The following is a 26,940-nucleotide window of genomic DNA, read 5'->3' as shown; positions in this document are numbered from 1 at the left end:
CCCAGATCAGAGAAAGCCCTGCGGTTAGAAATTGGTTCTTTCTCCGTTTTTCCATTCCCTGATCTGTGGTTTTTCTCTTGTCCAAATACAATCCTACGCTTCCACATCCTCTCTTTCTCTTCCTTTTGTCTCCCCACAGAAGGGTATCCCTTCCCTCCATTCCTATGCTGCCTATTTTATCTCTCCCAGTTTTCAGCCATGCACCTATGACCCGCCAAGTGGCTCTGTGGGCCCCTGGAGATGTTTCTGCCACTCTGTAGCCTGGATTCCTGTAATTCCAAGTCTTCTGGCCTCAATACTGCTGGGTTTGAGGGACGAGGGAATTTCGAGTCCCCCTAGTTCTCCGCCATGTTGATTCCTGTGTCTCTTGCACCATATTTTTATAGTGTTGATGTTAAATTCATGATAAGATTTGAGAGGCTTTTATATCTAATGTGGAATTAATTGAACAAGAGAGTTTGGGAAAGAAATGTTAGGTTGCTAAGAACTTCCATAGAAACACTTCTAGAGATGCACTGAGAGGTAAATTTAACAATCAGGTATTATTCCAGATGTCTGTCCCTGAGGACAATTCTATAATTACTTGCTGAAGTTTTTTTATTTATTCAAAATTTATTATTTATTACTCCATATTTTAGCTGAAAAAAATTGGAGGTTAGGACACAGTGGAGAAGATAGTCATAAGGAATTGATAGGGTACACTTGGTATTGACTTACCCTAATAGTGAGCCATGGAAATTACACACAGATATCTATGGTTCTTTGAAACTATGGCCACAATGCTGTATTAATCAAAACTGTTATATTGTTGCACCATCCTCTTTTCTTTTCAAGTTGACTTTAGTAAATTCTGGGTTTAGTTCCCTGTCACTTCATGTATAATAAGTAAAATGCTATCTGTGCCATTATGCCTTGGTCATTTTCACTCCTGTCTGCCAGTCTGACAGGTGTGAAATGATATCTTTAATTAATATTGTTATTACTAATATAGCTGTGCATCTTTTATTCTATTTGAAGTTTTATTTTTCTCCAGTGAATTTCCATTTCATAGACTTCATGTATTTCTAATGACTGCTATCTTTTTCTTACTGAATTTGGGATTTCTTTTTTCATTTTCAGTATGTATATGCTGGATACTAACTATTTGCCAATTTTATACATTACACATATCTACTTAATTTGTTCCTTGTTTTTCAGTTTATATGGTATTTTATGTAAGCATATAATTAAATTCATTATAAAACTTGATATCTATTAGAGCTGATCTCCACCTCATTCTTAAAATTAACTTTGCTCTTCTTTTTCCTTTATTTATCCTTGATATTTAGGATCCACTGGTCAAATTCCATCAAAACCCCTAATAAAATTGAAGTAAAATTATATATTAATTTGATTAAAATTGCCACTTTTGTCATACTTAACTCTTTCTGACCATAAACATGATACTCTATTTATTTGGGTCTTTTTTATTATAGCTTTTAAAAAAATTGTATTTTTATAAATTCTTGAAAACTTTTATCAGATTTATTTCTGATTATTTTATGGTCTTGTTAACATCAAAAATACTACATTAAATTTATTATTAAATTTATTATTAAATTTAAAATTATGATTTTTAATTATTTTTGACTGTTCCTTTCCTTGATACCTATGGTATTGAGCCATGTACCTTATAATGTATCTTATAATTTATAATGTGTTCTATATGGAAAAGGAGTTTTCACAATGAGGAATTACTCCCTGAAAAGAAAATTAGGAACAGATAGAATCAACATTAGGGATATTTTTACAAAAATAATTTTTAATTCGCTGTCTTCCCAAAATATGAATTTTGCAAAACATGAAGCTGTATGGACCTTTCTAGTGTTCTTTTTAAAATTCTTAAAATTCTTTTTAAAATTCTTTTGAGTATAGTTGACACACAATGTTGCATTAGTTTCGGGTGTACAACAACGACGCAACAAGTTTCTACATTATGCTGTGGTTACCACAAGTGTAGGTACCCTCCATCTGGATACATTGCTATTACAATATCATTGTCTATATTCCTTATGCTGTGCCTATTCATTCCATAACTGAAAGCTGGTATGTGTTTTCAGTTTAAATCACTTAAGAAGAAAATCGGAAGCAATGAAATAAGCAATCTAAAAGGAAAATAAATGATCAAGATTATCCCTTATTCTGATATAAGAAGTAATAGGTGGCAGAAAAAATATATAGTCACGTAAACTCACTTTAAATTAGTTACAAGCACATCACCGTTCAATAAATTCACTAAATTAGGGAAAGATTTACATATAACACACTATCAAAACTTGTAGTGATTGAGTAAATTGGAGATTTGGTATGTAAATTAACTGTAAAATTACAGATTTTCCCATTTCATTTTCTTGATAACTCAACCTACATGTATAGATTTTCATATCTCCTACTAAGGACATTTTGTAGCATACTCTCAAGTTAATTTCATGAACTAATGGTAAAGTTTGTATCAAGTAATAATAAATAAAGCAACCACTTTGAATCCTTTAAAATGTTTTTCACTTGAATAACCAAAAAAAGCTATTCTTTTAGTATTATACTACTGTTATTCACTTTTACAGTATTTTTTAAAAGATTCTATATTTCTCCAGATGTAAAGTTTGAACAGTTATGCTAATAAGCATCATAACTGTTATTGGAGGGTGTAAATTTTTTTTGGAAGGAAGGAAGGAAGGAAGGAAGGAAGGAAGGAAAAGAAAGAAGCAATGTAGGAAGGAAGGAAGCAAAAAAAAAATTAAGGTTGATACCAGGGCAAAATTTGGCCTTCCCTGCACTTGAATTATCCCCAGACAAGAAGCACCTCTGGCCTTGAGTCCATTGAGAGCATAGGTAAGAAAGAACAGTATGTCCTACAGAGTCAAAGAAACATCCCTGGCCTCAGGATGTATCCTAACACTATGAAGATAAGCAATGTGAGATCCTCAGTCCAGCAACCATTTATGAATGGTCAGCCCTTCACATTTCAACAACATTCATAATTCTTTCTCATTAGGCGCATTACAATTACCATAACAACATATATTCTGTGATCATTGAGAAATCTGTGATTATAGATGAAAACGATGGGCTCGAGAATGCAATATTGTCTCCCAATCAAGAGAATTTGGATCTATAAAATTCTATGAAGCAATCTTATTAATTCATTCATATTACAAGTATAAACAAAGTACCAGACACTCTCCTAGGTACTCCTAGGTGGCCACTCTAGAAAAGCCTGTCTTCATGAAACTCTTAATGAGGGCAATAGAATAAGCAATTAAATCATCACAACAAAATAAAATATTGCTTCAAATAGTAATATTGGTTATGAGAAAAATAAAGTGAGATGGTAGAGAGATGAGAGGTGATGAGATGCCGTGCAAAGATTATAATATGGTTTAGTATCATCTAATTTACATGTTAAAAAATAGTATTTTGCAGGGCACCCTGGTGGCTCAGTCGGTTAAGCAGCCGACTTCGGCTCAGGTCATGATCTCGCGGTTCGTGAGTTCAAGCCCTGCGTCAGGCTCTGTGCTGACAGCTCAGAGCCTGGAGCCTGTTTCGGATTCTGTGTCTCCCTCTCTCTCTCTGACCCTCCCCCATTCATGCTCTGTCTCTCTGTCTCAAAAATAAATAAACGTTAAGAAAAAAAAATTAAAAAAAAAAACCCTCATGAATTCTTAGAAGTTTAATGGACTCTGCTTTGTACTAGGTTTTCTTCCAGGTACTGAGGGAAGGTAGAGGAATATGAGATAAATAAAATACAACCCATATATGCAGAGGGCCCCAAAGACAAAGGAAGAGAAAACATCACAAAAATAAGTGCCATTAATACAGCATATGCTCTGCTAATAAGAGCTAGCACTCGCATTTTGTGCGCTCTCTGTGAGGAACAATTAATTCTAAGCACTTTCCTTACTTTAATGCATTTAATTCCTCCCAGGAATCCTGAAGAAAGTACTGTTTTTCATCTCTGCTTTACAGATGAGACATTGTCTCACTTGCCCAACTAGTGGAAGAGCTGGGACTTGGATCCAAACAGCCCAGAGGCCATGGTCATGGTATTAACCACTCAACAATGACAGCCCTACATGCTGTAATGAACTGTAGCTCCAGGGAGGTGTGGGAGCCCAGAGGAAGAAGGGCAGTCAGAGGAAGCTTCCTAGGGAGACGATCTTAAATTTAGAGGAAAGGTGATGAATTATTTTTGCTAAATTATTTAAAATTACTACTTTAATAAATAATTTGTAGAAGCAAGTTTGAAATTATCTTGATGCTCTCTGTATGTTGTTTTTTTGCAATCCTACAAATATGATGATTTTTGTTTTGTAGTGCATGATTTCCTTCCAATCACCCATTTTGCCTCCATGTGAAAATACTATCCTTTAGGAGGGATCTCTTTACTTTGTTCATAGATTTATGCCCAGTGCCTATGAGAGTTTCTAGCACTTGATAAGTATTTACTATATTAGTTAAGTTGTTAATGGCAACCAAGTTAACTACAAGAATAACGTCAGTAAGACCTCGGTCAGCAATATATATAGACTAGTAATATTTGAGACTAGTAATATCTGAGACCAGTAATATATAAAGGAGCTCTTCTTTGTAGAAATATAAGGCAGCTACTTATAATGTCATTATTTTGTCTTTTCTATTCTTTTCTACCCCCAATCTGTGGCATCTGCCATTAGTAGAATGAAAAAAAAAATGGCATATGAGCTTTCTGAATATACTTCTTGAATTGTCTGTGCTCAGATAACCAAGACACCTATGTTTATCTTCTGTGGGCCAACACAAAAAATATAGGGTTTTCAGGGTCAAAAGTAATAAGTTATCTATAAGTTTATCATAGGGTTAGGGAAAAAAACATAAATATACTGTCCATTAGTAACTGGTAACAGGAAAGAGGCTCTGTAACATCCATTTTATTAAGAACTATGTGTACATGGGTTAGCCTCAATTACACACACACACACACACACACACACACACACACTAGGATGTTTTTTTTTTATTATTATAAATTGAGTAAGTCATTATTTAAGGAACTTCCTCTTACTTTTGCAGCTGTTGTGTAATAATGGTCCTCAAACCCAGGGTTTCTGTCCTCTGAAATTCTTGACAGGTCTAGAGGAAACCCCCAACAGTACCCTATTACTAAGCTACCCCCAAATATTTCCTTTTGCTTCTGAAAGGGACTCATTTGCTCTCTGGATTCTACCATTACCAAATAGTTACAGAAGATCTTTGTAGCATCACTGCAGGTGTAAAGACTCATTGTATTATTCTAGAAGGATAGGAAGTCAAGGAAGAACCTGTTATTATGTCTTGTTTCTTTAAGTGATGGTTTATCAAAACTACCACAGTCATTTTCCTCACCAAATTAGGATGCTCCAGAGAAACAGAACCAATAGGATGTATTCAGAAAGACAGAGAGACAGGAAGAAGTTTATTTTAAGGAACTGGCTCACATGATTGTGGAGCTGGCAATTCTGAAATGTGCAGGGCAGGCCAGAGGCTGGAAATTCCAGCACAAGTTGATTTTGCAGTCTTAGTCCAAAGGCAGTCTGGAGACCAAATTTCTTCCTCTTTGGGATCTTCCATATTTTTCCCCAGGGCCTTCGACTGATTGGATGAGGCCCGCTCACATGATGGAGGATAATCTGCTTTACTCAGAGTCTACTGATTTAAAGGTTAATCACATCTGTAATATACTGTCATAGTTACAACTAGACTAGTGTTTGACCAAACAATTGGGCACCATAACCAAGCCAGGTGATGCATACAAATAACAGTCACACTTACCAACATTCTGTTGTTTAGAGGTCACCAGCTCTAAACAAATTTACTACACACCTTTGGGGATTCCTAGCAATCCGTTTGAAGAATGCTGGTCAATAGATTTGTAAAGTAACTGTAACTTACTAGGTAAAAAAAATCTCCTAAAATATCTTATTCTAGTTAGCAAACTGAAGATGTGTTGATTGTGCAGTTAAGAGATATACTCAGATCAAGGCAAAACAGATATTGCTTAGAATATTAAGACATGCTGAATTATAGAGCTATTACTACTTTCCTGTTTCATGAGCAGGCCTTTTGGATTTACATCACCTGTTTAGCGTAGTAAACTAAATTATTCCTAAAGAAATTCATGTCCTAATTCCCAGATCTGTGATTATGTTACTTTCTATGGCAAAAAGGACTTTGCCTTATTTCAGAATATTTTCTCTTCCACGGGACAAGTTTTCTGTGGTGACTTGGGAGCTAAGTTTATAACCAATATTTTCTACTCAAAGACACATATGTCTAATTTGACTTACTGCTTTATAATTTATTGTGGTAGCTACCCCATCAGCACCCACACCTATACTTCTCCATGGCCATCATTGTCACCTTCCCTGATGAATTTCTCTTTCTGTTACCTTGTAACTTTGTAGCCATGAACCTGAATGTTATCTTAATCCACCTCTTTCTTTCAGAGCAGCAGACTCAAACATCAAGTCCTATTAACTTTTCTTTTGAAGTGTCTGACATTTCTGGCCTTCCCTGTCCATTCCTGTCTGCCTCCACTCTAATTCAGACCATCAGTTATTTCTCCTTGCTCCTGAAAATATCTTCTAACAGGCTTTTCCAACATGTTTCATTTTCTATCCTACATTTAGATGCTCCTCTAAACATTCTTTTATTCCATTTTTATCCTGTCCCTATATTATATATGATGGTTCCCAAAGGTACCTAAGCCCTAACCAGTCCCTTTAATGCCCCCATACTGCCCAGATTTTCCTCTTTGCTTTAGTTCATTTTTATTGTCAAAATTACTTAACATATTTAAAGAATAAACCAGTTGCTCAAGACCATAATAAGTCCTCAAAAATGATGAATATTCCTTACTAGTGAAATCAAGCATCCTTGCCTGATATGTTGGTTTACTGCTGTACATCCTTTGAATTTACACATAAAACCCACACCAAGGCCACTGGGTAGCTTTCTACATGTAAGTCATGGCCTCATTGGAGAGGGGCCAGCTCTCTGATCTCAACTTAGCCCATCTAGTTTCCACGTTTATGTTGTTCTAGGTTTCCTGACTCTTTCTAGGCTCTTTCCTGGCTTCTTTCTAGGTTCTTGTTTTTTATTTTTTGTTTTTTACTGTCAAAATTCAGCAGAGATAAAGTTGGTAATTTTAATAAGTCATTTTTAGATGAATGCAGAGAAACAGAATACAGTCACACATGTATAGAAATAAAGTTTCTAGAGATTTCTTATTTTATATATATATATATATATATATATATATATATATATATATATTTTTTTTTTTTTTTTTCCATTTTAAACAGAGGTTAGCCATAGATTGACTGGATTGGTTGAACTTGGAGCAACCCCACTCCTTTTATTACCTATCACTGTCTGATAGTGAGGAATGGATAATAAACCTATTGAAATGTTGTGAGATTTAATTTTAATTGGTAGCATTCTAAGAACTGCTAATAAAGACACTACATCTTCTTTTGCTTCCAACATCACCTCCAGGCATGGAGTCCAAGCTCCCAGACTGTTTATTGTCACCTCATGGATGGCTTCAAACTTATTTGTATGTAGCCTTATTTCCCCTGGCCATTCCTGACCCACTGCCCTGGATAAGGTGTTTTACAGTGCATCCCCAGACACTCCTTCACTGGGATCAGACCATCTTGCATCAGCCTGTCACTTAAATGTTCTGCTGCTCTGCTAACATTCATTCTGAAACTATGTGCCTGAAATTCCTACTTTTCAGCTCCATTCATTAGCTATCATGTTTCCTTCCCTTCTTCTTCCTTCTTCCTCTTTTCCTCTTTCTCCTCAGTGCCACTGTGGCTCATTTCATGGTGGATTCTATCTATTAGAGTATTCAGTGAGCAGTGAACTCTTTCTGGATTTAAGGTTACATGCTCCATTCATTTCTCATGCTTCTTGTCACTTCATCATTCAGATGTTCTGCATGCTAGAACATCAGTCTTTCAGAACTCTGTTTTTAGTTTTACAAAACTCCCAAGTCTTAAGCATTTAGTTACAACAAAATATACAGATTTCACCAAAATTTAAAAGGTGTACAATCACTCAAAGGAATTTATATTATCTGAGAACAACAGAATAAGGATTCACTTTCATCTGGTTTTTCCTGTTGTTTTGCCTAAGCCTGGAAAGTAGGAAAATAAACAACACACCGTCAAGGCCCTAGAATTGTTCTTTCTGCCTCCAGAGTGGTTGCCAATGTGGGCTCTAACCATGCTCAGTTTGGATTTTAACTTTGTAAGCCCTAAACACAGAGACAGCCAAGGTGAATGCCTCAGAAACCATGGGCTAGAATGTTCACAGCTTCCTCCTCTAGCCCCATGCCTTTCCTGGCTTCCCCCTGAGGAGCAGTGCACAGGATTGAACTCAGAGCCTCCCTAACTGTGTGGAAGAGAGAAGAGAAGGTGCCATGCTTTTGAAAATGCCTGGCCATGATGGGAAACAAATTCTGAGCTCTCTCTCTCTAAAAAGGAAAATGGACCTTTAGATTGTGTTAAAATATAGTTGATTCTCACTATTCACAGTAGTTACATACTATAAAGTCACTGAGTAGAGAATACTGAACCATTGCTCTAGGAGAAATACAGGGTTAGCTTCCTGCAAACCTGTGGTCACATTTCTGTCAATCCATCAATACATAACCTCATTTTAGGCATGTTTCTGTTTAAAAACACAGCACTTAATATATATTTTTGATTCACTAGCATTAAACTCAACAAAAATATCATTATAATTCATGCCTGAACAAAGCCTATCTGACATTTTTTCTTCATAAAGTACATCACATCCTTCTTGTGCTTAGGATCACCAGGCAGCACCTCTGTCCTATGCCAGGGGGGCACTTTCAACAGCTGAATCACCATCACCACCACCAACAAACCCACAAAAATGGGAAACATGTGGCACTACATAGACCACAAAAACGACATTTGTTTCAAGTATAAGAGTTAAATTAAGGCAGGGTGTTGCCTTGTCTGACCTGTTGGCAACATGCACTTTGAATGACTCAGATTTTTCACAGCTCTGTACATTTCTTCAGATGACCATAAAAGGGCCACAAGTTTTGATTTGGGGGTATACGTAAATTTTTATGAGTAGGAAAATTGCAAATATGGAATTCCCAAATAATGAGGATCAACTATAACTGTTTGTATGAAAGAATACATTGAACCTAGGTTTAATAGCTTATTGATAGACATTATTATCCTCATTTAAAGGTTGAGAAAATTGAGACAAAGAAAGTTCAAGTTACTTGCCCAAATTACACCATTAGTAAATGCTAGAGTTAGGATCCATACAGTCTGGTTCAGAAGCCCCAATGTTTGTCTACGGCCATACCACCCTGAACGCACCTGGTTGATCTCGTCAAAAGCCCCAATGTTTAAGCTTTAACTGCACAATATTGCCTCTCAAAATAAATATTAAGTTTTAGAATTTTAAGGTCTATAATAATAAAAGGTATTATTTTGAACTTTATATATTAAGATGAAACCAGGATTGCGTTGAATATAATGTCGATTAGGAATTTAACCATTTTAACTAAAAAAATTATAAAAAAAAAAAAAAAACAAAAGAAGAAGAAAAAGAAGAAGATCTTACATGAGGTTTCTTGAGACAATTAACAAGGGACATGCAAAATGGATACAGCTTTCAATATTTTCTCTTAAATATTTAAGAGACTATTTTAGTGACAAGAATGCAATGGGAATAATTAAGGAGGTGAATACAAAATTGAGGTTCATACTAAAATGTGTATCTATGCACTTCCCACTCTTATTTTATGTAATTCAAAAGATAATAACAAAACTGCAGCAAAGAGATTTGATAGACCATTATTTCCCTTGTGCATTCAATTTACATTGTCAAGGCTTTAGAAATATAATAACCCTGGCAGTATTTTTTGTTGCTTGAAATAGTAAATAGGATTATATGTCTACTGTTAAGACAGGATGTGAAGAATGGCACCTCACATGTCACATGGGTGTTTCTCCTGTCACAGAGCAATCAGATTCCAACATGCAGCAATGCTCCACTTTACAGCCCATAGAAATACTAATATTTTATCAGACTCCAAATCCTCTGATGAGAGGAATGAAAATTATTACCTTTCTTCAACTTTCGCAAATGTCATCCTTACTCCTTTAATTGGCATCCGATTAACATCCAGGGAAAGTGACCCTAAAACCATCTGTGACATGGCCTCTAACCCAGAAGAAAATCAGAAGTCCCCATTCCTCTAATTTTGTAAATGAAGAAACAAAGGTCCAGGAAGATGAAGGAGCTTTCTTAAGCATTATAGATTTTGTGGCTGAGCTGGGATTAGAAGGCAGATCTCCTGACTTTTTATCTTCTCTTTGTTTTGTGTTTCATTGTTTTGTCCTATGGTGGCCACCTGGTCATTCTACTTTGAGTGAATAAATATTTATGATTCCAGATAGTGATTTATGAGAACAAATGGATTACATGGTCATGAGCTTCCAGTTTGCGTAGTCATCTTTTAAATTTTTAAAGCTTATATTCTAACCTTGGGTATATATTCCCATTCTATTATTCTGGTGAGCTAAGTTAATCTTTTGAAAGCTTTGGTTTGATTACTTTAATCTAATTATTGGCCATCATCTTTTATAGGGATTATCTTGAACTGTTAGAAATGGCTCAACACAAATAAATATATGACTCAATTTCTTTACTGTGTGCCAACTCACCTATTAATTTTTATTTGCAAAACTGGTGAAATTGAATTTTCCTTGAAAAATACCCCCAAACCATTTAATTCTGCTCTTCTGAAATTACCATTCAACAGACATTGGTTGAAACAACTGAAACCTGAAAATTTATTTTGTCCAAAAAAAAAAAAAAAGTCAAAATCAAATTGACCACTCTTTAGTGTGAATTGTGGCTTCTTATTTACACCTGATAATAAAAACAGACGCAATGAATCTTGATTAATTCAATGAAAATTTCTGTGAAATGAAGCAGAGGTACACTGCAGATTAAGCAAACTTTAAAAAGCCTTTTATATATTCTTAAGGAATCCATTATTTTAATCCAATAAGTAAGATTATAAACTGTTTATAAAATAAATACTGTAAGTTTAAGAAAATTGCTAAATGGTGTATGAGCTAAGATTAATAGGACTTCTGTTTCTCATTACCATGTGCAACATCACAAGAGTCTTTTGCTTCCATTGTAACAACAACAAGCAAGATGATTTTCAAAATCAGTTCAGCAGAAAGTGAATGACAAAAGAAATCTAAATGAACTAAATTCCAGAAAGAGACAAGGCTTTCACAAGAAAGAAGAAATTTATGACTTCCTTCGTTCCTTACAGAGCAATAAGAACTCCATAAGAGACTCTTAAGGACTGAGAACAAACTGAGGGTTGATGGGGGGTGGGGGAGTGGGGAAAGTGGGTGATGGGCATGGAGGAGGGCACTTGTTGAGATGAGCACTGGGTGTTGTTGTATGGAAACCAATTTGACAATAAATTATATTTTGTAAAAAAAAAAAAAAAAAAGAAGTATTGATGAGGAATAAAGAGAAAGCAGCTGAACATTTAGCATAATTTTAATGGCTATATTTAGGCTAGTGTGATGGACAAAAATCCGAAAGAGCCCCAATTACAGGGTGGGTCTGCATCACCCACTATCTCTCTTTTGTAGGCTGTTGTAACTGCACAGAGCTAGTATACCAATAGCTGGAGGGCAGAAAAACTGAGAGGAGTCCTTGGAAAACATGTCTGAGTCTTCCCTGAAGACCTGCTTAGTGGCTGCTGAAGAGTGAAAGGGAGGCAGGTTTGCTGAGACAAATCCCACCAAAGCTCTTACCGTATGGAAAGAAAGTTCTAAATACAGAGAGGCATAAAAGCTGGAAGAAATCCCTCCAAACTATTGGGATGGTAAGGAGTCTTCCTTAACTGAGTGTACTACGGAGGTCCCATAAAATCCAAGGTACTCTGATGTGAAGAAGTCTGGAGGTATAACTGGAGAGAAGAGAGAATTATATAGTGACCCAAAAGCTGATAGCCAGTCTGTACAGCAACTGAGATTTCTAGATTCTCACCAGGGCTCAGATCCCAAGCTGTTCTGAAGAAAGTTATGATCCTGCCCTCAAAATATTTGAGGCCAGTTGGTAATTGAAGCTAGGTAAAGACACAAAATTGGCCAAGCTCAGCTCATCTACAGATAAATTTGAGTCAGTTGTCTGATTGAAGAAATAGTGTGCCTTATTCTGGGGATAGATATTTACTTTGGTTCTTTAATACAATGCTCAGCATACAATAAAATATTACAAGAAATATGAAGAAGGAATAAAAGGTGACCCTTGGTCAAGAAAAGAGACAATGATTAGATGCAGACAGAAGTGTTTCAGTTGTTGAAATTATCAGATGGAACATTAAAGTAACTATGATAAATATGTTACAGAATGTATTGTCAAAGTCAGGCAACATGAGTAAAATGAGAACAATTTTATCAGAGAAATGGAAATTATAATAAAGAAGGAAATCCTAGAGATAGACAATATCTGAAAAAATTTAAAAATTAGATGGGCTTCATTATAGAAACAACAAAGTGAATCAGTAAATTTGAAGACAGTAAATTATTCAAATTGAAAAAGAGATGAAAACTCCAGATTCAAAATAAAGCCATAAAAAAAGAAATAGCTCAGTTCATCTATACATTAATTTGACTTGATTCTGATCCAGACTATATAGGATAATATTAGATAATCTAATACATGTATAATTGTATTTCTTTAGTAACGGTGACAGAGAATGGGGCAACAAAGTATTTGAAGGAATAATTGCCAAGAATGACCCAAAATTGATGAATGACATCAGTCCACAGATTCAGTAAGCCCTGTCACCCCATGAGCAGAATAAATACAAAAATGTTGGGGCATCTGAGAGGTTCAGTCAGTTAAGTGTCCAGCGTCGACTCAGGTCATGATCTCAGGGTTCATGGATTCATGCTCTGCGTCGGTCTCTGTGCTGGCAGCTCGGAGCCTGGAGCCTGCTTTGGATTCTGTGTCTCCCTCTCTATCTGCCCTCCCTGACTCATGCTCTCTCTCTCTCTCTCTCTCTCTGTCTCTCTGTCTCTCTGTCTCTCTCTCAAAAAATAAACATTTAAAAAAATTGTTTTAGGGGCGCCTGGGTGGCTCAGTCAGTTGAGCGTCCGACTTGCCTCAGGTCACGAACTCGCGGATTTTGAGTTAAAGCCCTGCATCGGGTTCTGTGCTAACAGCTCAGAGCCTGGAGCCTGCTTCAGATCCTGTTTCCTTCTCTCTCTGTTACCCCCCGCTTGCTCTCGCTCTCTCTCTCTCTCTCAAAAATAAATAAGGATTTAAAAAAAATTTTTAATAATTTTAAAAGAATGAATACAAAAATGTCATACCTACACACCATAGTTAAACAGCTGAAAATCAAAAATAAAGATAAAATCTTAAAAGTAGTTGAAGGAGGAAGGGGGCGAGGGTGGGGAGTTTGTGCTGGAGAAAGCACATTCCGTACAGGAAAACAATTACAAAAATGATATCTGACTTCTCATCAGAAATAGAGGCCAGAATGCAATGCAGTACACAAGTAGCTATGACGCCACTTCTATGAAATCCAAGAAGAAATAAAACTTACCTATGTTGATAAAAATTAGCAGGTAGTTGCTTCTGAAGTGGAGAATTGACTAGAAGGGAACATGAGAGGATTTTCTGTGGTAATAGAAGCTTTCTTTAGCTTATTTTCGGCTGTGGTTACATGGTGTATAGAACTGTCAAAATTCATCAAACTCATCAGTGCAAATTTAAATTATACTTAAAAAAATAAACTCTATGAACATAAATATCTTTACACAAAAACATTAGTGATTATGTGATTACGGACAGGCCTATTTCAGATACAGAGGAATCCATTCATGTCTTAAATTCCCATAATAATCAAAGCAAGGTGAAGATAGAAAAAGTATGATTTTATAAAAAGTATACCTAAAAGCCGGAACTAATTCTTAGCATAATGGTACCTTTATTGACATGAATACCTTTATTCACATATATATAAATATAATATATGCACATACTGAGTATATTTAATTTGATGTTCTACAAAAATAAGCTAAAGATCATGATTTAATTAACATTAAAATAACTAACATAGCTCCTCTGCATCATTTCAAATTCTGTGAAAGGTTAACTCTGTCATGCTTTAATTAAAAAAAAAACTTAAATTAGAAATTTTTAGTTATTGACCATGTATATTAGCAGGCTGAGCATTTCCTACTTAGTGAAAATAAGCAGGCAAAATAACCCGATCCAAGATAATGAAAAATATTGCTGTAAATGATTGTTTAAGCAGGTTTAAAACTGATTCATCGTTTTGTAAAGGACCAACTATTCTGGAGTCAAGCTCTCAGGATGGTTAGTACTTGGGAATAATGGAAAGAATCAGAGATTTTAATGTTGGAACAAAGATAAATTAGGACAAGGATGCCTTAAACTATTTGATGCAGTAGAGATAAAGGGAGGAAACTAATATTTATTGAATGCCTACTATGTTTCAGCCACTTTCCTGGGCACTTTTTCTGTTAAGTCACTTAATTATCTCAATAGCCCTATGACTTGGAAGAGAAGGCTAGGCTCAGATAATTAGTAGCTTGTTGAAGTTCACGTAGTAAATACCTGTGCCTTTGTAGCTATCGTGTTCTATATTGCCCAAAGGATTAGAATACATGAGAATTTAGAGGAAATACATTTCACCCCAACAGAAGTCGTAATTATCCACTAATCAGTGTTGTCTAACCAAAACACAGGCCGCCTTGGGAAGTAAAGAGCACTCTGTCATTAGTGGTATGCAAGCAGTACCCAGATCATCTCTTATGGCCTCTGGGAATACAATTCTATTACTGGGTAGGAAACTGGAAAGATACCGTCTAAGGCTCTGTCATGTCTGTAACTTCAAAAAGCCTTCTAGTAGATTAATGGATTTTAAGCTACCACTAAAAATGAAGTAGAGAAACGGAAAATAAAGAAGCCAACCTTCAGACCTCTAGTATCTTTAGCATGATCACTATAATCTTAATTTGTGTATCAGAAAACATGGTTCAGCACAGCTGTTAGGAAAGGTACCCTGGAAAACCATGACTGCTTGTTACAATACTTGTTACTCTTTTTCATGCACAAGAGAGATTCTTAATGAAGTTTGTTGTTTTTAATATTATATTATCTTAAACTTGAGGAATTCACTGACAGGAGGTAGGTGACATGAAAAGGTGACTGTATCCCTATAATGATTAAACATTTATTTAATGAAAATAACATTTTAAGCTGTATTGACAGTGATGTAAAAGTTCACCAGAATAGCAATGTGCAGGAATAATGCGTAAAGCATTGATTGGGAGGTGATGATGTTTTTTGTTCATTGTATGGTGTGGCAGTGAGAGAGATGACCCAGGGCATGTAAAAATCTCATGTTATCATGTGAATATTTTTCTTCCTAATTTTGCCCTGGTTTAATTACAGCAGAAAATTATATTTTATAATGACCTTTAATGAAAATAAATAAAAAATTCTACCTTAATACCTTTTTAAGAAAATACATAATTTTTCATTTTGAAAATGGTACCTACCTTAGACAGTTTCAGCTTTCACAAGCTCAGCTTCATAAAATATTTGATAAATTTTGACCCACTGCACACAATATAAGAAGGGACCAGTGCACTTATCATTGAAATATAACCACAGATTTACATATAGCCGTTTAGTTCTAACACATTTTGAAGGGTAAAATATTGCCTTACAGTAAGTTCTTAATGTATCCTGGAAGTTTTTCTTTTGTTTTGTCTTCTGTTAAAACATGCAAACCAACAAACTAATTTACTGTGCCCCAAGACACTCAGGTGAATTGAAAACTCAAAGTCTAATTCTGCTCTCTTTTCCTTTTGTTTCCCTTTAGCCTACAATATAGCAAAGAGGAAAATGAGGCCAGATTCAGTTTTCCAAAACACTATGGAAGAGAATTGACTTTTGCTTTGACACCTTTCTTTCTGTTGCCATACGTCTTCACACTGCTTGCTTCTGATAATGCCACAGCTATTAAAGCAAGCTGATGTGTAGTTTCTATACCACATTTTTTCTAGCTAGTTGTGAAAATAAAGACTAATAACAAACCATCACTCATCTGTGTGTGTTTTGTCACTGAGGTAGCTGTTTACATTCACCATTTTATAGTGATGCATAATTAATACTTCTAATTGATAGCTAATAACTAATTATGAAATTCAAACTCCAAAACATTGATACAAAAGCTGTAAAATCCTGATGGAAATTTCCGTACTGAAGATGTTCATAAAAGTGCTCGCCTGTATTTTCTGTTGCAGTTCCTTTTTGAAAGAATCTAATATAACCCCTCCAGGAATTATGTGTCCATTTCAACTTCAGAAGGAAGCAAACCAGGCGTGACAGCAGAAAATACAAAAAGGAACCTATTTAATATTGTTATTTAGTATTTGCCTCATGTCAAAGTATCTTCAAAAGGAGTTATTACAATGTGATATTTTTGTTTTGTTTTATATTTAAGAGGTTGGTGTGTCTTTCCAAATTAAAATTATCCCACAAGTAAGAGTGAGGCATTAATACTAATGAGAATATTAGTTTATATTCATTGTAAGATGAGAAATAGAAAGGAAGAGATGCTACATTGTTAAAACCACCGATGAAAAATCACACAAAAATCTGTTCTGCTTTGTGAGAACTACTTTTAGGAGTAGATTGTGTTCAACTTTTTCTTATGGAGTTCCAGGTATGATAAAAACATATTAATCCTATTACCTCTCATCCTTACAGATACTCATCTCAAGGAACTTCCAACCCTTCTCCACTGTGCAGCAAAATTTGGTTTAAAGAACTTAGCTATCCATTTGCTTCAATGTTCAGGAGCAACCTGGGCATCTAAGGTGAAAAATTTGGAGGGTTCAGATCCAGCACATATCGCTGAAAGGCATGGTCACAAAGAACTCAAGAAAATCTTTGAAGACTTCTCAGTAAGTTTTTTTTTTCCATTTTATCTCTAGGACGCTTTTTATAAAATAAGTGTGTTTGCACGCGCGCGTGTGTGTGTGTGTGTGCGTGCCTGTATGCACATTACTCTTTCGGGAATGATGCTGCTTCTCAGCTAGTTTGTAGTGTCTTTTGGTCCTGAAAAAGCATTTTGCAAGATAGATCAGCTTGTTTTAGCATCGCCATAAACCAGCTCTGACTCCACGCTCCCTCCCCTAGAAAGCTTTTAAAAAGCTTGTCTTTCTGGTTTCTATACAGCCTGTTCCATATTGGAGGGGAGATGGTGAGAAGGAAATGAAACCCTATTACATTTATTCTTTCATTCAGGAGTCTAAGTAAGACACTGTTAGGCACATGAAATTAGATGAATAATTGATAGGTTAAAAGAATACATTTTTAAAATCATTCAAAAAGTCTACTTAATAAAAAGTTAATTCATGTTACTTAAATGTGTTTCTCACAGGGGCTTCCTTTTCTCATGCTGTTAAGTCCCTCATCCTAATTATGTAGGTTAAAGCCTGAAATTTCAGAAGCATATTAGTCTAGATTTTAGCAAGAATACCACCAAGGGAAGATTTTGAAGGAGGGGATACTACCTTAATACATAGAACACATTTCGTGTTTTCATAATCAGCTTTAGAAGAGCAATTATTTTCTCTTGTAACAAGAGAAATGTTATGTACACTTTGCTTGTGAAAGTGAATTATGCTTCTGATGGCTCTTTGGAAAACATAAGAAAATAATTGGCGAATATGTCAAAATTTGTCTTTTGACTCTCATAAAATAAATAATTTTATTGCCAATGAACAGTTAATAAAGAACATTGAAATACAATGAGTAGCTTCTGGTCATTTTACCATTCATTCTGATTATTAGGTTAAGTCAATGTAATACTGGACTTCCATAAACTAATCATATTTATGGATTCCAGAGAGTCAAATGACAACCAATCTAACTTTTTCCCCACTTTTAAGAAATAACAAAGTAGTTACCAGAATAGCATGGATATCATTCACAATGAATTACAATAGGATATCTTTTGCTTTTATTTAAAATAAATACAGAAACAAAAATAAATAAATACATAAATTAGGGTTTGTAACAAAATTTTTAAAAGTACTTATTATTATTCTATGTCCTTCAAATCGTGAATAAGAATTATTTTTATTCCTGAAAAGATTTTAGATAGTGATTCTCACATATATGATGAGTGCATTCACTTTAGTAATTATCCACTCTATATAGCCATTGACCAATGGTATGGTATCTGTCTCAGGTAAGCTAATGAATCAATTCAGCTTTGCGTCATTGCCTACAGTACTGTTGTGCAGTCCATCTTGGTTGCCTGTCTCAATTCTCTACAACCTTATTCTCAAATTTTTAACCTCTGGTGGACTTAAGTTAAAATTTCCTGTGGAAGGGGCGCCTGGGTGGCTTAGTCAGTTAAGCATCCGACTCTTGATTTCAGCTCAGGTCATGATCTCACAGTCATGAGATTGAGTCCCACATAAGGCTCTGTGCTGGGCGTGAAGCCTGCTTAAGATACTCTCTCTCCCTCTCTACCCCTCCCCTGCTCATGCTTGTGCATGCACTCACTCTCTCTCTCTCTCTAAAAAAGAAGAAAAGAAAAGAAGAAAAGGAAAGGAAAGGAAAGAGAAAAGAAAAGAAAAGAAAAGAAAAGAAAAGAAAAGAAAAGAAAAGAAAAGAGAAAAGGAAAGGAAAGGAAAAAAGAAAGCCTGTGAAAGTCTTTAGCATCCAGGGTTACTTTCTAACATAAGCTCTGATTTTTTTTTCAAAGAGTAAGGCTTCCACTTCTCGTTCTCCAGTGAAGACTCCCCTTTTAACAGATGCAGCTTCATGCAAACTGCATGTGCCCCATAAATAACATGATACTAGATAATAATGGCAGTAGATAGGAATGTTAAGTTCAAAGGTAGGATTGTGATGGATATGGGAAATAATTTTCTTTTTCTCTCACATCACATGGATATTTGATCTCTGCTCTTGCAGTAATAGCACTGATTCAAGTTGATGGCATTATGGTTTTATTATCCATAGTAGTACTGAAAACATGAAAGAAGTACAGGTGTTAATTAGATAACATTCTCAAAACATGAGAGGTACTCATTTGTAATGGAGAGATTCTGTTCATAGATTAGTATGGATAACATAGATAATAATCACTGCCTGTAGGTGACTCTTCACTCTTTTATAATGGCTGCATTCTAATTCTGCAGTTATACTTGATAATTATGCTATAAAACTTATTAAATGATGTTATATATTTTGTTTCTTCGTGAGCTATTACATTTTGTCAGAATGTCCATAGTGGACATTGCCATTATAAACAGGTTACATCAGTTACTTTGTGAGTGTTCTGATGTCAGTAAGGAAGTGACTATAACTGTTGCAAGGGACAGCAGTTTTATAAAGGTATATTATGGTTATGGATAATTAGGTACAATAATTTTTCAAGCTACCAAAGACCTTTTTGCAAATGTGTGGTAAAGAAAATGGGAATATATCTGTTAGGTTGTGACATACATCAAAAAGTGTGTTTCCTATTGATTTACTTTTCTGACTATTCTTCTAATCATCAATTTTATTTAAAATAAATCCAAATATCTTATCTCCTTAATGAAAGCCAGAGAAACACATGTTGAAATTTTATATTGAAATTATGGTAACTAAGTCTCTCAAGAGTATATCTGAACCTGATAGAGAAAAAAATATACAAGCTCATTAGGCTGCTACAGTACTTTATTGTTTCATTAACAATATTTACATAGCTTTAATGTTATAATCACACTGATAAATCTAGATTGTCACATACATGTTCAAACTTTCCTTTAAAAAAAACCACTTTCCATTAACTATTGTTTCAGAATGGTTGAAAGAAGTTGATATTCATTCAGGTTTGAGGTTTACAATCCAATGAACCATACTTCTGTGCAGAAGAAATACATATTTTTAATTTCAAACATATTTTGCCCCCAACTAACTGACTGATATGTTCAATTCTTCCTCATTGCCCATCAGTGAAACACTCTTAATTTTAGGATTTCACAGAGAATTACAACATGATATGTTTGAATAAAATGGGTAGAAGGAAAAAGCCAATTGTGATTTTTTAAAACACAGGGAAAAAAAAGAACCATTGGCAAGCATTCACAAACAAAATGCCCTCCCTATCTTAATGTAAACTATTTGAAGAATAAGAGAAAAGAAAAAAAAAAGGAGAAGGCTCAAATAACATCTCTTAATTTCTTCATGACATTTTTCCTTTGAGAAGTTAATAATTTATACACAATCTATAAGTGGAATCTATTGTGAACAGATAGCTTTCATAATGTTATCTAATTAATACCTATACTTTTTTTTCATGTTTTCAGTACTATTATAGATAATAATACTATATATTTCTAAAATCCATAAGGTCTTTCAAATAAACTACTCTATTTTCAGTTTCTGACAACGTCTCCTCAGAAAATTACTATGAAAGGTGGATGGACCAAGAGGATAAGGGTTGGTGCTTAAATCTACAATTGAGTGAGCCACGATTTACTTAACAAAGTTCTAGAGGAGATCCCAGACTATTTCAAATAAGAAATAGCAATATTGACAATTAATTCAGTCCTCTGAAATGTTATCTTTTAAATAAAAAATGCCTGAAAAATTGAAAATAAGCTGAAACTTTGGCCACAGATAAAGACATAGTCTCTGAGTCAATATAAAGTATGCAGCAAAAATTAGAATTTCTTTTAAGCACGTACTTCCTTATATTATCTTGAATATGTCACCCCACCCATCTCCATCAGTTTAAAACACTTAACAAAATGATGACATCATTATGTAAATGGACAGGGAGATATATCCTCCTCTATTGGCTGGCATGGAATTGGAGAACATATGTTTATTTCTCTTAGGAACAGCATTCAGACTGATTATCTTTTTTCTTCCACCACAGTGTTCACTTATGTAGTTTTATGTATATGTTAATAAGATCTTAATCATAAATCATTTCATTAAAATTTAGGAATTACAAAATCAGCTTTCCATGTACTTTCTCTAGCTGGCAATTTCAGACAGACTCTTCACTGGGAATCTTTCTATTGTTTTCATCTGTGATGAGATTCCTATAACATCTTGCTCTCATTGACTTAATCTAACACTGCTGTTTGCCTCTGTGGACAGTGGGCTTGTGTGTGTGTGTGTGTGTGTGTGTGTGTGTGTGTGTGTGTGTGTGAGGGGGAGGGGGCTGTTGCCCTCTAGTGTCTGGCTGACCGACAATGACCCTGAACTTTTTCAAATGGTCCAGGGTTTGGAATGAAGGTACAGAAAGGTAGATGTTAAACCACTTTGAGAATCCCTGTATTAGGCAATGATGGACTGACTGCTGTGGAGAACCTGTCACTCAGAAGTTAGACTTTATGTTTAGGCCAGTGAACATCACTCTTCTTGACTATCTCCCTCAGTCTTAGTATTGCTCACTTGGTGCTTTATATACTATTTGTTCTCTGGTAGAGTGTTCATTTAATTTAGTATATATTAGTATATACTTATTCTGTCTAAGTAGCTGCACACCCTGCTTTGCCAATGTAGTTCTTCTTTCTTACAAGTCTAGAAGCTGATAATCGGTAATGGGCTCCCTTCCCTTCCCACTGTTAGGGGCACTGGAGGTGCTCAGCATGTATTTACTCAATGATGGAGCAGAAGGTAAGTGTCAACTTTAAGGGCTTGTTTGATCTCACTTAACCAATAATATCCTTAACTAGGTCCCATGATGTAAATAAAATAATTGGTCATATTCTCTCTCCATTCAGGATTTTTTTAAGTTTAGTTTTAGAGAATTCTAAATTATCCCAACTGCTATCTTCAGTATATGTTTTTAATAGGCCAGCCTACAGTACATTTTAGAATTCTGGCCTTTGTTCAGTATTGATGTTGTGTTAGAACTAAAGAACCTGGAACAAGTCACATAACTGCACTCAACTGCATGCATTACAAATTCATTTCTCTGTTATGCTTTTGGAGCTACTTAGCAACCTCTTTCTAAAATCCCATTAAATGCACCATAGTGGCTATTACAGAGTTTTACCCTTCTGCAAGTCCACAGACCCAGTTTTAATACCCTAACTCTGAGCTCTAAACATCCTGTTAAACTCCCTGAACTCCCCTCGCTTGTTTGCCAAATTTTCCATTTTTCTCTACACTTCGGGCCTCAGGATTCAGCCAGCTCTGGATTTGAATTCTAACTTCATCAAATACCAAGTTTGCATCCTTGGACAATCTCTTTGCTTTCTCTCAGCTTCCATTTCTTTATCTGCAAACGGAAAATTCCTTACAGGGTGTTTTTAGGACTTAATGAAATAAATGTGAAAGTATTAAATATATAGTAGATCCACAATAAATGATATTTTATTCACCCATTTCCTTCGATTTATTGTTGTTTATATCAACTTTAGTTCTCCGCATCAATCATACCCTCTCTTTCTTTTGCATCCTTTAATCTCTCCCATTATATTGACTCTTCCCTGAACAAACATGTTCAAATATAGATATGCACACATGTGTGCATGCACACACAGGTACACACTCCCAAAAGCTCTTTCTCTTCAGTCTGTTTTTCAGTATCAGAGTTAACTGAAATAAATATCTCTTAACTTCACTCTGAAGCTCTTTTGTCAAATGCCGTGAATAATCTATCATGGATCTGATCCGTTGGATTCCTCGTACGTGTCCTTTGGCTTAGGCCTTCGCATGGGTTTCCATGACCATGCCATCTTTCTAAATGTCCACTGACTCCTTCTGAGTTTCTTCTCTTACCCCAACAGCTAAAGTTCTTCCTACACAAGCTTTTCCTGTGTCTAATAACTCAGTCGTTGTCTTTAACTTGGGTCTTTCTCCTGACTTAAGACTCCAGTTCAATTTTGCAAGCATCGTTATCTTTGATGTATTTACTTCAGCCACTGGCAGTCTCCAGAATCCTAACAAGGGTCACACCCATACTCATGGTGGCTAATAGAGAAGAATTGCCAAGACTCATATTTTCCCAATGAAATTTCAATTCGTTTGCTTTTGTAGAATTTCATCCTGAAAGCATAATGTCATTGTGTTTATTTCATGAGGTCTACTCTCTAAAGCTATGGTGTCGATACTGATTGCTCTAATTAACATGTGTGATGAAGTTTACACTCACTGAAATTGCATTTCCTTTTGACCAGCAGGCATGGAAGTGACATCTCTAGACTAGTCTCTTCTATACAAGCTAATTTGTCTTAAAGAAGCCAGAGAAAAACAAAAGAACTCAAGTTTAGAAGGTTTCTGAGAAATTAGAGGATAAATGATTATAAACACACAGGGTCGCAAGGGACTTTAAAGACCATTTAGCCACCATAAGTAGGCTTTGAATTTCAGTCATTCTCGATGCTTGATGATAAAAAAGGTGTTTGATGTAATTCAATGTAGACAGAATATATACTTCTCTACTCGTGTTGTGGTGTGGCTTCCTTCTACATTATATAAAGCCTTCTCCAAGGTCAGATTACATATGAGAAAAGTGCATAACTACATGTATTTTTTAAAAAGAATATTCATCAAATATCATAGCTCTGAGCCAAGCAATATGATTTCTTCATTTCTCCTTATGTAGCAACACCTTCCTTGTGATATATGTGGATGTGAGAAATTAAAGATTATGTCTGACTTATTTTGCCTCCAAAAATATAACGTAAAAGGAAAATAGATGGTACCAGTTGAAGGCTAAATTCTTGGGTTTGTTTTAAATAAATTAATCAGGGGTGCCTGGGTGGCGCAGTCGGTTGAGCGTCCGACTTCAGGTCACGATCTCGCGGTCCATGAGTTCGAGCCCCGCGTCGGACTCTGGGCTGATGGCTCAGAGCCTGGAGCCTGCTTCCGATTCTGTGTCTCCCTCTCTCTCTGCCCCTCCCCCGTTCATGCTCTGTCTCTCTCTGTCTCAAAAATAAATAAACGTTAAAAAAAATTTTTTTTAAATAAATTAATCAACTTTCACTTGAGCCAGGAAATCAATAGCCTCTTTGATTTTAATTTGGCAAATCAGTTCATTGATTCAACAAATATTTATTGCGTACCTATTAGGTGTCAGGTATTGTTCTAAACACTGGGAATCCAAAACAGACCAAAACTCCTGTAATCATGAAATTTAAACTTTAATGGGAAAAAAGACAGACCATAAACAAATAAATAATTAGAACATATAACGTGTTCAGATGGACATTAGTGTTTAAGAATGAGAAGAAATAGGAAGGACCACCTTGTTTTGGGTGGTATGTGGGGGGAATTTGGGGCAGCGATTTTGAAATGAGTAGTCGGAGAAGTCCTCGCTGAAAAGGTAGCCTTTTGGTGACCACTTGAAACCTATGAAAGTCATGCAGATATCTGGAGGGGAAATGTTCCAATAAGAGAAAACCAGGACAGCAAATGCCAAGACCCAGAGATGCATGTGCCTGGCATGTCCATAAAGGAACAAGTTGGCAAATGTTACTGAAGCAGAGTCAGTGAGATAGAGAATAGTCATCGGCTCAGAAAGGTAACAAAGGCCAGTATCTGTAGGGTGGTATAAGCAATGGTGAGGAGAATGAATTTTGGAGAATGAAAGCCATTAAGGAGTTCTGAAGAGAGGTATGGCATGTTCTGATTTAACTGTCTAGCTGCTGCTTTGACAATAGACTTTACAGGGCAAGAGCAGAAGGGATAAGCACGGATTAGAGACCATCCCAGTAATACAGAGGATACATGACAAAATGAGAGCAGTTTAGACTAGGGTAACAGTAGCAGAGACTGTCAAAAGTGGTCAGATATGAAATATTCTAGCACTTTACAGGAAAGCCAACAGGTTTACTGATTATTTGGCAACAATATAGAAAAGAAGTTGGTAGTTGCTGATGTCTCCAAGGATTTTGGTAGGAGGAATGAATTGCTTGCTATGTACCGAGATGAAGATTGTGTGAAGTGCTGGGGAAGATCCGCAGTTTGGTTTTGGATGTGTTACAATTTAAATACCTATTAGATATTGCAAAGTTTAGAAGTTGAGGTGATAGGGGGTACCAGCAGAAAACAATGAGCACTAGCCCTTGAGGTAGAAAGAGATACCAGGTAGTCTAGTGACATTGAAGCCAAAGGGGGAAAGACAATTTCACAGAGTGGATAGAGTAGTCAACTGTGAAATGCTACTGACAGGTTAATTGAGATAAGGACAGAGAATCAACCTTTGGGTTTAGCACTGTGGCCATCAAGAGCAGTTTGTGGGGTGTCTTCTGAGGGAGGGAGATGCAGTCAGAGGTATGGGAGAGGTTACAAACCCTTGACATGACTACAGAGAGTCAAGCAAGGAAAGAAAGAGTGAAACTGGGGGATCATGAGTATATAGCAGTTCTTCAAGGTGTTTTACTGTGAAGGTAAGCAGAGAAGAGGTATTGTAGCTTGTAGGTCAACAGACGTATTTCTTTTTCATTTTTGTAAAGACTGAAGAAGTTACATGCTTGGAAGTTAATGGGAATGACCAAGAGAGAGAGAAAAATTAATGGTTCTGAAAAGGTGAGAAAGCACTGCCCAAATCTCTTAAACAGGACAAGAAAGATGCTGATATGAATGATATGTGTGTATGTACATTTATGTATGTATATGTATATATTTCTCCTTAAAATTAATCATAATAAAGTCTTTCCAAGTATTGAAAAGATGGAACAGCGATTCACTAGGAGACGAGAGATTAAGATAGAATTTTCTAATGACACATGAGCTCCGTGATACTTTGGGAATGGTTCTAGTGAATATTTTGCTCTTAGTTTGTCCCAAATATGTCTTATTAGCTGTGTGTGGAAACAAGTGCGAAGCATATTCTATATCAGACACACATTCCGTGACTAGTGGTTCGGAATCTCTGGCAGAAATCTTCCAGGGGAGGAGACGCACATGCACCCTCCAGCTGGGATGGGTGTCTTGGAGAGAAAGTGAGCTGCCAGGGGTAAAAATTAGAGTGTTTTCATCTGTCAGACATTAATGTCCACTCACATTGACAAATCTTAAACCCAAATCCTCAATTTGAGCCTGTGGCTGAGACTTCAGCCCAAACAGGCACATTTCTCCCTTTATTAGTGTTGAATTTGCTTTTCTCAGTACTGCCGAGTCCACTTATTCAAATCTGGCTCTCGCTAAAATATCAGTAAGCCAATTAATCCATTTTCTTAATGAGAACTCTCTATTACAAGAATGGGTTACTGCATAGATTTATATTGAATCAATCGATCTTGCATTTGGTGGGGAGAATGCCAGTCATCCGAGCAATCTGGTTCATTACCGCAGTATTGGACCGCATTGCTGAACACGCCTGCAGCTTGATTACAACTGCACTATGGGAGTGGGGAAGGCTTGGAGGTGATTATTGTTATGTATTGGGTTGGGCTAGAGACTTTATCCACATTTCCCTGTTCCATGTTCTCCAGTACTCTCTGAGGGACGGCTGCTTATTTTACATTTTGGGAAATGGAGGCTCATAAATTGGAGAGGTGGTGAAATTTGGAGCCAGAGTCCTCATCAGATGGCTTCCAAAAGAGATGACTAGCCATAAAAATAATAAGAACCTACTAACTTTAGGGTATCACCACATGAATTCTATAATGATTAGAATCATTCTTCTCAATTTTAGCCTGGACTATAAAAGTGGAAGAGAAAGGGGATGGGCACAAAGGGAGCCATAAGTGATCTAGATTTTAATAATAAGTACTCACTGAGTGAACCAGTTCATCACCTCCAATCTCCTTATGTGCTCTTTCCTTGGCATTC

At 35.9% G+C, this 26,940-nt stretch overlaps 1 protein-coding gene across 1 annotated transcript in view; it reads left to right on the top strand.

The window, feature by feature from the left end:
- Positions 1 to 26,940, top strand: part of BANK1 (B cell scaffold protein with ankyrin repeats 1) — a 307,751-nt gene that overhangs the window by 129,754 nt on the left and 151,057 nt on the right. Inside the window, exon 7 of the mRNA XM_042935819.1 lies at positions 16,903 to 17,099. Coding sequence (XP_042791753.1) covers positions 16,903 to 17,099 — 197 coding nt within the window. The remainder of the gene's footprint in view (positions 1 to 16,902; positions 17,100 to 26,940) is intronic.

This window comes from Panthera leo, chromosome B1 (assembly GCF_018350215.1).
Source record: "Panthera leo isolate Ple1 chromosome B1, P.leo_Ple1_pat1.1, whole genome shotgun sequence".
In the NCBI taxonomy this organism is placed as follows: Eukaryota; Metazoa; Chordata; class Mammalia; order Carnivora; family Felidae; genus Panthera; species Panthera leo.
The sequence above is the reverse complement of the archived record's forward strand: the minus strand, read 5'-3'. Positions and strand labels throughout refer to the sequence as shown.